Raw genomic sequence first — 10,888 nt, 5'->3', positions numbered from 1 at the left:
GCCATGCGTCTTTATGACCGATTGGTATATGCTTCAGCAGCCGCCCTTCCTCTCTGATTGTCGGCGGATACAAAGACACACTTCTTGCAATCAAGTTAATTAAATACTATAAACTAACACTGCCGTCTTTTGTAACACAAATACTTGTTCAACTTTAAACTTGCCTTGTACATACACATGACATATTTAAGTGAATTAGTATGTGATTAGACGATATAGGTTAGTGTAAATCTTAATAAAATATCTGTTTTGTTCTGTTCTTTTCTTTAGGACTATCCAGCAGATCTTTCTTGTTGTTGTGCAGTTTGGTTACATTAGTATGCTTAGACCGTAGGAAAAATTTATGATGATATGAATAGATAAGTATCGCATACATGTATTTTGTTAAAGGAATTACATCTGATATGAAATAAGAAACTCTGTATATTATGCGATCAATTTATGAAGAGGCAAAAAGCCAACGATATCAATTTTAAGCTGTTTTATATGACCTTAACTATTTGTAACAATATGGACCTTTTGAGGACTATTTAAACGTTCAACATGCTTTTCGTAATCAATTACAATTAAACAGTAGCCTGATATAGTTTTAAGTTTGTCTCATATTTGTAAAACCTTAAACAAAAGAACCAATTAAGCGGATAAGTGATCATACAAACGAACAGTTGATATCTTTATCACAACTAGATCTGGTGCTCAATAATAGGTTGGCGCTTATTATTTACAGAAAACAAGCAGGTTGATTTTATTCAATTTAAGTATTATGTGTATTTACGAGATTGATTCAAAAACATCATCACATCAAATTATGGGTAAGATTGAGTCTTGCATCTCGTCTTTAACATCGACAGTCTCAGTTGCATAAAGACTGCTATCTCTCGACAATCTCGGTTAAGTTTAACCTGACATCCCACGATTTAACAACGACAATCTTGGTAAGAATGAGATTAAAGTCCCAAATTATAACAAGGACAATCTCCGTTAGATAACTCCAGTTAAAATCACGATCTTTGTAAGATTTAGAGCTAAATCTAACGTAAAAACATTGGCAGTTTCTGTTGAATTATAAATTTCTTCCCATGTTATATAATCGGCAGTCTCAGTTTGATTATGACTTTCATCTCTCGTTATAATATCGGCAGTCTCAGTCGGATGATGACTTTCATCTCACGTTATAACATAGGCAGTCTCAGTAGGATTATGACTTTCATCTCTTGTTATAACATCGGCAGTCTCAACTGGATTATGACTTTCATCTCACGTTATAATATCGGCAGTCTCAGTCGGATGATGACTTTCATCTCACGTTATAACATCGGCAGTCTCAGTTGGATTATGACTTTCATCTCACGTTATAATATCGGCAGTCTCAGTCGGATGATGACTTTCATCTCACGTTATAACATCGGCAGTCTCAGTTGGATTATGACTTTCATCTCTCGTTATAATATCGTCAGTCTCAGTCGGATGATGACTTTCATCTCACGTTATAACATCGGCAGTCTCAGTTGGATTATGACTATCATCTCATGTATAACATCGGCAGTCTCAGTTGGATTATGACTATCATCTCTTGTTATAACATCGGCAGTCTCAGTTGGATTATGACTTTCATCTCATGTTATAACATCGGCAGTCTCAACTGGATTATGACTTTCATCTCACGTTATAACATCGGCAGTCTCAGTTGGATTATGACTTTCATCTCACGTTATAACATCGGCAGTCTCAGTTGGATTATGACTTTCATCTCTTGTTATAACATCGGCAGTCTCAGTTGGATTATGACTTTCATCTCTTGTTATAACATCGGCAGTCTCAACTGGATTATGACTTTCATCTCATGTTATAATATCGGCAGTCCCAGTTGGATTATGACTTTCATCCCACGTTATAATATCGGCAGTCCCAGTAGGATTATGACTTTCATCCCACGTTATAATATCGGCAGTCCCAGTAGGATTATGACTTTCATCCCACGTTATAATATCGACAGTCTCAGCAGGATTATGACTTTCATCCCACGTTATAATCTCGGCAGTCCCAGTTGGATTATGACTTTCATCTCTTGTTATAACATCGGCAGTCTCAACTGGATTATGACTTTCATCTCATGTTATAATATCGGCAGTCCCAGTTGGATTATGACTTTCATCTCTTGTTATAACATCGGCAGTCTCAACTGGATTATGACTTTCATCTCACGTTAAAATATCGGCAGTCTCAGTTGGATTATGACTTTCATCTCACGTTTTAACATCGGCAGTCTCAACTGGATTATGACTTTCATCTCATGTTATAATATCGGCAGTCCCAGTTGGATTATGACTTTCATCTCTTGTTATAACATCGGCAGTCTCAACTGGATTATGACTTTCATCTCACGTTATAATATCGGCAGTCTCAGTTGGATTATGACTTTCATCTCACGTATAACAACGGTAGTCTCAGTTGGATTATGACTTTCATCTCACGTTATAACATCGACAGTCTCAACTGGATTATGACTTTCATCTCACGTTATAATATCGGCAGTCTCAGCTGGATTATGACTTTCACCTCACGTTATAACATGGGCAGTCTCAACTGGATTATGACTTTCATCCCACGTTATAATATCGGCAGTTTCAGTTGGATTATGACTTTCATCTCTTGTTATAACATCGGCAGTCTCAACTGGATTATGACTTTCATCCCACGAAGTAACATTGGCAGTCTCAGTCGGATTGTGACTTCCATCCCACGTAATAACATCGACAGTCTCAATTGGATTGTGACTTTCATCTCACGTATCAACATCGGCAGTCTTAGTTGGATAATGACTTTCATCTCACGTTATAACATCGGAAGTTTCAGTCGGATTATGACTTTAATCTCTCGTTATAACATCGGCAGTCTTTGCTGGATTATGACTTTCATCTTACATGATAAAATCGGCAGTCTCAGCTAGATTGTGACTTCCATCTTATGTATAACAACGGCAGTCTCAACATGGTTATGACTATCATTCCACGAAAAAAACAACGACAGTCTCGGTTGGATTATGACTTTTTACTCACGTTAAAACAACGGCTGTCTCAGTTGGATTATGACTTTCATCTCACGTTATAACAACGGCAGTCTCAGTTCTATTATGACTTTCTTCTCACTAATAACAGCGAAAGTCTCAGTTGGATAATAAATTTCATCTCACGTATAACAATGGCAGTCTCAGTTTGATAATGACTTTTTTCTCACGTTTAACAACGGCAGTCTCAGTTGGATAATGACTTTTTTCTCACGTTTAACGACGGGTGTCTCAGTTGGATTATGACTTTTAACTCACGTAAAAACAACGGCTGTCTTAGTTGGATTGTGTCTTTTAACTCACGTAAAAACAACGACAGTCTCGGTTGGTTTGTGAGTTTTAACTCACTTAAAAACAACGGCTGTCTCAGTTGGATTATGACTTTCTTCTCACTAATAACAACAGAAGTCTCAGTTGGATTATAAATTTCATCTCACGAATAACAACAGCAGTCTCAGTTGGATTTTAAATTTCATCTCACGTATAACAACGGCTGTCTTTGTTGGATTATGAGTTTCCTTTCACGTATAACAACGGCAGTCTCAGTTGGATAATCACCTTTTTCTCACGTATAACAACGGCAGTCTCAGTTGGATTATGAATTTCTTCTCGCGTATTACAACGGCAGTGTCAGTTGGATTATAATTTTATCTTACGTATAACAACGGCAGTCTCAGTTGGATTATGACTTTCCTCTGACGTATTACAACGGCAGTCGTAGTTTGATAATGATTTTTATTACACGTAATGACTTTCCTCTCACGTATAACAACGGTAGTCTCAGTTGGATTATGACTTTCATCTCACGTTATAACATCGACAGTCTCAACTGGATTATGACTTTCATCTCACGTTATAATATCGGCAGTCTCAGCTGGATTATGACTTTCACCTCACGTTATAACATGGGCAGTCTCAACTGGATTATGACTTTCATCCCACGTTATAATATCGGCAGTTTCAGTTGGATTATGACTTTCATCTCTTGTTATAACATCGGCAGTCTCAACTGGATTATGACTTTCATCTCACGTTATAATATCGGCAGTCTCAACTGGATTATGACTTTCATCTCACGTTATAATATCGGCAGTCTCAGTTGGATTATGACTTTCATCTCACGAAATAACAACGGCAGTCTCAGTTGGATTATGACTTTCATCTCACGTTATAACATCGGCAGTCTCAACTGGATTATGACTTTCATCTCACGTTATAACATTGGCAGTTTCAGTTGGATTATGACTTTCATCTCACGTTATAACATCGGCAGGCTCAGCTCGATTATGACTTTCATCTCACGTTATAACATCGGCAGTCTCAGTTGGATTATGACTTTCATCTCACATATAACATCGACATCTCGGGTAGACACACTTACACATTACATATAAAAATCGGCAGTCTTAGTCTGATTACTATTGTTCATTTTCTGAAATGGTATATATAAATCTGTCCAAGTATAAACCAGATATGTATTTAATACAGAAAGATGTAAAACGTTGAAAGGACTGAGCTAAAACATTAACAATTACTGCTATGGTCAATACAAACAGAATTGGTTTAGTGAGAGCTGGTCGATAAACATTCAGACATGGTTACTGAAGACATATCATCTAAAAAGTGTGTGTGTAAAGCTAGTTCAACACGTGTATGACCAATGAATAGCGATGTTGTTTCCCAATCAGAGTCTAAAGAAGCAGACAAAGAAACGTCACTGTTAATTCGTTTTTCATATTGCAAATTGGACGTAACAGAATTACATGACTTTGTGAAATTGAGGCTACTTTGTGTACATGAGGTAACTTGGTGTATATGTGTTGGTAATTTGGGATACACGAGGTTACTGGGTGTACATGAGGTTACTTGGTGTACATGAGGTTACTTGGTGTACATGAGGTTACTTGGTGTACATGAGGTTACTTATTGCATATGAGGTTACTTGGTGTACATAAGGTAACTGGGTGTACATAATGATACTTGATTTACATTATTTAACTTGGTACACATAAGGTAACTTGATGCGTACATGAGGTTACATGTAGACATGAGTTTATTTGGTATACATGAGGTAACAGGATGTACATGTGGTTCCTTGGTGTACATGATTTAACTTGGTACACATAAGGAAACTTGATGTGTACATGGGGTTATCTGATACACATGAGGTTATTTGGTGTACATGAGGTTACTTGGTGTACATGAGGTTACTTGGTGTACATGATTTAACTTGGTACACGTAAGGAAACTTGATGTGTACATGGGGTTATCTGATACACATGAGGTTATTTGGTGTACATGCGGTAACTTGATGCACATTTGGTGCCTTGGTGTACATGAGGTTATATGATACACATGAGGTTATTTGTTGTACATGCGGTAACTTGATGTACATGTGGTGCCTTGGTGTACATGAGGTTATATGATACACATGAGGTTATTTGGTGTACATGTGGTAACTTGATGTACATGTGGTGCCTTGGTGTACATGAGGTTACATGATACACATGAGGTTATTTGTTGTACATGCGGTAACTTGATGTACATGTGGTGCCTTGGTGTACATGAGGTTACATGATACACATGAGGTTATTTGTTGTACATGCGGTAACTTGATGTACATGTGGTGCCTTGGTGTACATGAGGTTATATGATACACATGAGGTTATTTGTTGTACATGCGGTAACTTGATGTACATGTGGTGCCTTGGTGTACATGAGGTTACATGATACACATGAGGTTATTTGATGTAAATGAGATAACCGGGTGTACATGTGGTTTCGTTGTTAATTGATGTATTAGTGTTGTTAATGATTTTAACACAAGTGGTAAGTGGAACTACACCTGCCATTTGTCTTGCAAATCGGCCAATTCACGATATAATACATATGAAAATTATTTAGTGTTGTGTGACCCAATCTACACGGCAAGCTCCCCTCAGAACACCTCGGCCATTGTCCATAGAAAACAACATCGAATGTATGCCGTTACATCAGTATAAGTAGTTCGTAAAAAATTAAATAATAGTATTAAAATATTATAGAGTTTTAACTTGAATTTTGTATTACTAAATTTTAATAAATTGCCAATGAAGAATTTTATTGCATAAATGATTTAGACTCCCAAGAGTAGTGTCATCAAGTTTAACTGCCGGATTAAAATTAGTACGTGTTTTATTTACAGATTTCTGACAAAGGTTAACATATACATCCGAGGTAGTTTTCGATAAAAACGGCCGAGGAGCTCCGAATGAGCTCGGAATCAATCGGAACACCTCGGCCATTATCCAATTGAATTGAAGCTTGCCGGAGAAGGCCGAGTGTAACGATTGAGCAACGGAAATGCCATTGTGACTATTCGGCAGTCTATGGTAAGCTCGGGATAAACCTATTTTGTTACGCACTCCAGATTTACGAATGCCTGCCAACTGACAATATTTTATTTCTTTTAAAGTTGATACGGGAATACATCTCTACATGTTTAAAAATATGGTTATATGTGAAAATAGAAGGATTTTTAATAAGCAAGGTCGTAACAGTGCTTAACTTTAAGATATCGTGTTAAATATCAGTTTGAAATTGATCGATCTGTTGGTTTTCTTGTATCAACGGAGTACAAAACAATTTACTTCCTAGTTACAAAATAAACAGAAAATGACTGTCTAAGATAGTTTGTGAGTCATTTTTAAAATCTATGTATGAAATGGCTTCTAATTTTGATTCATCCATTCAGAGGGGCGGTGATTTCATCCATGATTTTTCTTGCTCTCCGTGTGAAGAGAACGGATTTAACACCGAAGCTCACCATTATTGTACTAAATGCACAATATATTACTGCCAAAACTGTGTTTCAAAACATAACGTATTATATAAGAAGCACGCGGTGCTCGGCCGGAAGGACGTGAAGAAATGGGAGGCTGCCCCAGGAGTGGTGGACGCCCTGGAGAGATGCGGGATGCACCCGGGGGAGGCACTGAAGCTGGTATGCGGTGACCATGACCAGTTGTGTTGTCCTGTGTGTGTCGCTGTGGACCACAGGTATGTTGGAAATATGACAAGTTTAAGGTGCACAACATAGGTTCATGCAAAATTTTATTATTATTATTATTACTAATTATCGCATTTTTCGCGTCAACCTTTATTATGAGCCTTTGCTGTTATTCGTGTGCCGCCCTGGACCACAGGTTTGAAGGAAGAAAACTTCAATAATTTTAAAGGTGCACAACATAGGGTTATGAAAATATTTTATTGTTTTTATATATTATTATTTTTAACTTATTCGACTGTTCATGATTAAAACAAAAAAGGCTTATTATTGTGTACATTTTACAAAAATATTAGTCTTTCAACATACAAATGGTGATTTCAATTAATAGCTACGTGGCCGCAAATTCCCCAGTTAACAATCACTGAATCTGTACACAAATCAGTTTTTTTCGGTTTTGATCAATCAAGTCAAATTAATGAACCATAATAGTTAATTAAAAATTAAAAGAAAATCATTTTTTGCATCCACCTATGCTGTGCGCCTTTAAAACACAAAACGGTAACTTATCTATACGTAATTGCGTCAAATTTAAATCATTTTCTTAAACATTGTCCGACGTAAGCAAGGTCATATTCAGTTTATGCAGAACTGATAACAATTGTTTCACTTCTTTGTTCCAGACTATGTTCCAAAATCCATCCCATTCCAGATGTAGCAAAAGGTATTCAGAGAAATACTGAGTTTCAACAAATTCCAAAGAAGATAGCTGAACTTGAAAAGCAATTCGAGCTGATGAAAGAAGCAAGAATGAAGAATACGACATCTCTGAAAAAGACGCGGGCAACCATTTCTGATGAATTAAAAACCATTCGTAAAAAGATCAACGAAATCCTTGACAAGATTGAGAAGGCAACTTTACAGGACTTGGACGGAATAATAGGTGAACTTGAAAAAAATATAAAGAAAGATATCGAAACTTGTGATAAAATGACTATTGAACTGCAAAACATGATTGCCGCTTTTCAAACAAAATCAAAATCAAGCGAGTCAAAATCATATATTGCGTACAGAAAGAGCCAGGATATGATTTCACAAGCAAACGATCATCTTCGTGGCATATCCACCATTGAGTGTTACAATGTAACATTTCAAGCCAATAACCTTATCGAAGAACTTTTATCTTCAATAAAGACGTTTGGAGCGATTGAAGAACAAACTGTTACGACCAAACAGCGAGAAGTTCCCCTTTTCGATCCAAACCACCTCTTCAGTGTTGACTTTATTTCATTAATGCTACGAAAGGGAACTTCGTTACTAGGAGGACGTTAAGCTTCACGCATTTATGTTTTTCCGCAACTCACTATGGCGGCCAGCTTTACATCTCCTCCGGTAACGCACTGTACGTCTACACGATGTCGGGAAAGAAGGTGAAGATGCTGTACGAGGACAAGTCTGGGTATTGGACGGTGTGGAAATGTGCCATCAGTAACGACGGGAAGACAATCTACATCATAAATTTCAGTCAACACCAACTGATCACCCTGGACAACAAGGGCAACAAGCTTGCCTTACTCACTGACCCTGACATGAAACATCCTAACGGAGTACACGTGACATCTGCTGGACACGTGTTCGTCTGCTGCTGTGACTCCGATACAGTGCTGCAGGTTGACAAAGACGGGAAGAAAAAGTTGGCCACCCTGGCAAGCAGAGAAAACGAACTATACGATCTATTTTTCAGCAGCCGAACTTCATCTCTGATTGTTGGTGGATATAAAAACACTCCTCTTGTTATCAAGTTAAATTAAAACTCAAAACGTTCAATGTTGCATTTGGTACTATCGACTTGGGATCTTCCTTATTGTTGTTGCAAAGTATATTGTAGTATTGTCAAACATGTATATAATTGTTTTGTTTAGACCGCATGGTATAAGTAATATGATATGAATCCAAAAGCATCTTGTGAATACTTATATTTTATCATATTTTGGACAATTTATATCCCACAAACTATGTGAAATATTATATATATGTATATGTTCTATTTGATGAATGTAGACTGTTCAATGTTCGTGTATTTATATATAACACCGTCATATTGACTTATTCAATTTAAATATAATGAAGATTTACTTGCATAATATACACATAGGTGAATTGCAATAAAAAATAATAAAACAATCTCTGTATTCAATGTCGGAGAAATGGTTCACGTGAACGATCAGAAAATCATCTTTTGAAAAATGCATACTAAATTTCAAACGTATACTGAAATTAATTTTGAAGGACATATTCTCAAGAACACAAACCAAAAGCACAACATACATACCACGTATAACATCGACAGTCTCGGTTAGATTGAGACTTACATTTCACGTAAAACATCGGCAGACAAGGTTAGATTGACACTTACATCTCACATATAACATCGAAAGTTTTGGTAATATTTAGACTGACATCTCACGTGTTACATCGCCAGTCTCCGTTGGACTGGGACTTACATTTCACGTGTTACATCGCCAGTCTCCGTTGCACTATGACTTACATCTCACATGTTACATCGCAAGTCTCCGTTGCACTGGGACTTACATCCCACGGTTATCATCTACAGACTCCGTTACACTAGGACTTACATTTCACGTGTTACATCGACAGTCTCTTTTGGACTGGGACTAACATCTCACGTGTTACATCGCCAGTCTCCGTTCGACTGGGACTAACATTTCATTTCACGTTTTACATCGACAGTCTCCGTTTGACTGGGACTTACATCTCACGTGTTACATCGCCAGTCTCCGTTGCACTATGACTTACATCTCACATGTTACATCTACAGTCTCCGTTGCACTAGGACTTACATCCCACGTATATCATCTACAGACTCCGTTATCCTAGGACTTACATCTCACGTGTTACATCGCCAGTCTCCGTTACACTAGGACTTACATCCCACGGTTATCATCTACAGTCTCCGTTTGAATGGGACTTATATCTCACGTGTTACATTGACAGTCTCGGTTAGATTGAGACTTTCATCCCACATATAAAATCGTCAGTTTCAGCTGGACTGCGACTGCTTATACACTTGAATGGTAGGTGCATCTCAGTCCAGTATGAACCACGCAAGTAGTTTTGTTAAACAAAACAAGTAAAATGGTGAGAACTCAAACATCAAGATATGACAGTTACAAACATAATATGTTTAGAATAATAGTGTTGTTAAAAGTGAAACTTTTCCTTTACTGAAGATGGATCATTCTTTTATTTTTTAAGAAAGTGTAGTGTTTATTTAAAGCGAAAAGTAATTGAACAACTTACAAGAAATTATTCCTTTATTGAAGATAGATAATTTATTGTTAAGTTATGTAGAGTTTACTTACAGCTTCTTGTTATTAGTTATGTTTTTTTTATTTACTTCAGCTGAAACCGTCCACAAGCTTAATTTAAATTTAACATATTACAACATTATATTTATCATTCTCGTTGGCACAGTGTTACACGAGGGTGTGGTCTTGTGTTGTGGGGGATACCGGCTTACTCGGAGGAAACCTACTTGTCCGGCTTTGTGACCACATGCTAAACTGACATGCGCCCAGGCCGAGAATCGAGCCCAGGTCGCTCCGGTTGAGAAAGGCTAACATAGGCTAACCACTGCGCTAACCGAACAACCTAAAACAGAAGCTGGCCAGTGTTTCTATAATTTATAATTATTTTTAACATCCAAAATGCTTAGTTGTAATATTATGTTTGATACGTCTTATGCTTATATATAATTCTTTCTATACACTGTAAAGCTTCACTTGAAATGATACCTACATAAAACGCTGTTTCCT

General features: G+C 37.1%; 1 protein-coding gene across 2 annotated transcripts; it reads left to right on the top strand.

Annotated features, from left to right (window-relative positions):
* The first annotated feature begins 742 nt into the window (after nucleotides 1–742).
* On the top strand, nucleotides 743–8,417 carry LOC128218558 (uncharacterized). 2 transcript variants are annotated; one of them, XM_052926251.1, is made up of 4 exons: nucleotides 743–812; nucleotides 6,252–6,438; nucleotides 6,942–7,105; nucleotides 7,736–8,417. In XM_052926251.1, the coding sequence occupies exons 2-4, from the start codon at nucleotides 6,436–6,438 to the stop codon at nucleotides 8,382–8,384; spliced, it is 816 nt and encodes a 271-aa protein (XP_052782211.1). In that variant the 5' UTR covers nucleotides 743–812; nucleotides 6,252–6,435; the 3' UTR covers nucleotides 8,385–8,417. The 2 variants fall into 2 exon arrangements, with proteins under 2 accessions (XP_052782211.1, XP_052782210.1); XM_052926250.1 differs by lacking the exons at nucleotides 743–812; nucleotides 6,252–6,438 and having other exon boundaries at nucleotides 6,461–7,105.
* Nucleotides 8,418–10,888: the final 2,471 nt, after the last annotated feature.

The sequence above is a fragment of the Mya arenaria genome, chromosome 14, assembly GCF_026914265.1.
Source record: "Mya arenaria isolate MELC-2E11 chromosome 14, ASM2691426v1".
In the NCBI taxonomy this organism is placed as follows: Eukaryota; Metazoa; Mollusca; class Bivalvia; order Myida; family Myidae; genus Mya; species Mya arenaria.
This window is presented reverse-complemented; position numbering and strand designations above follow the sequence as displayed.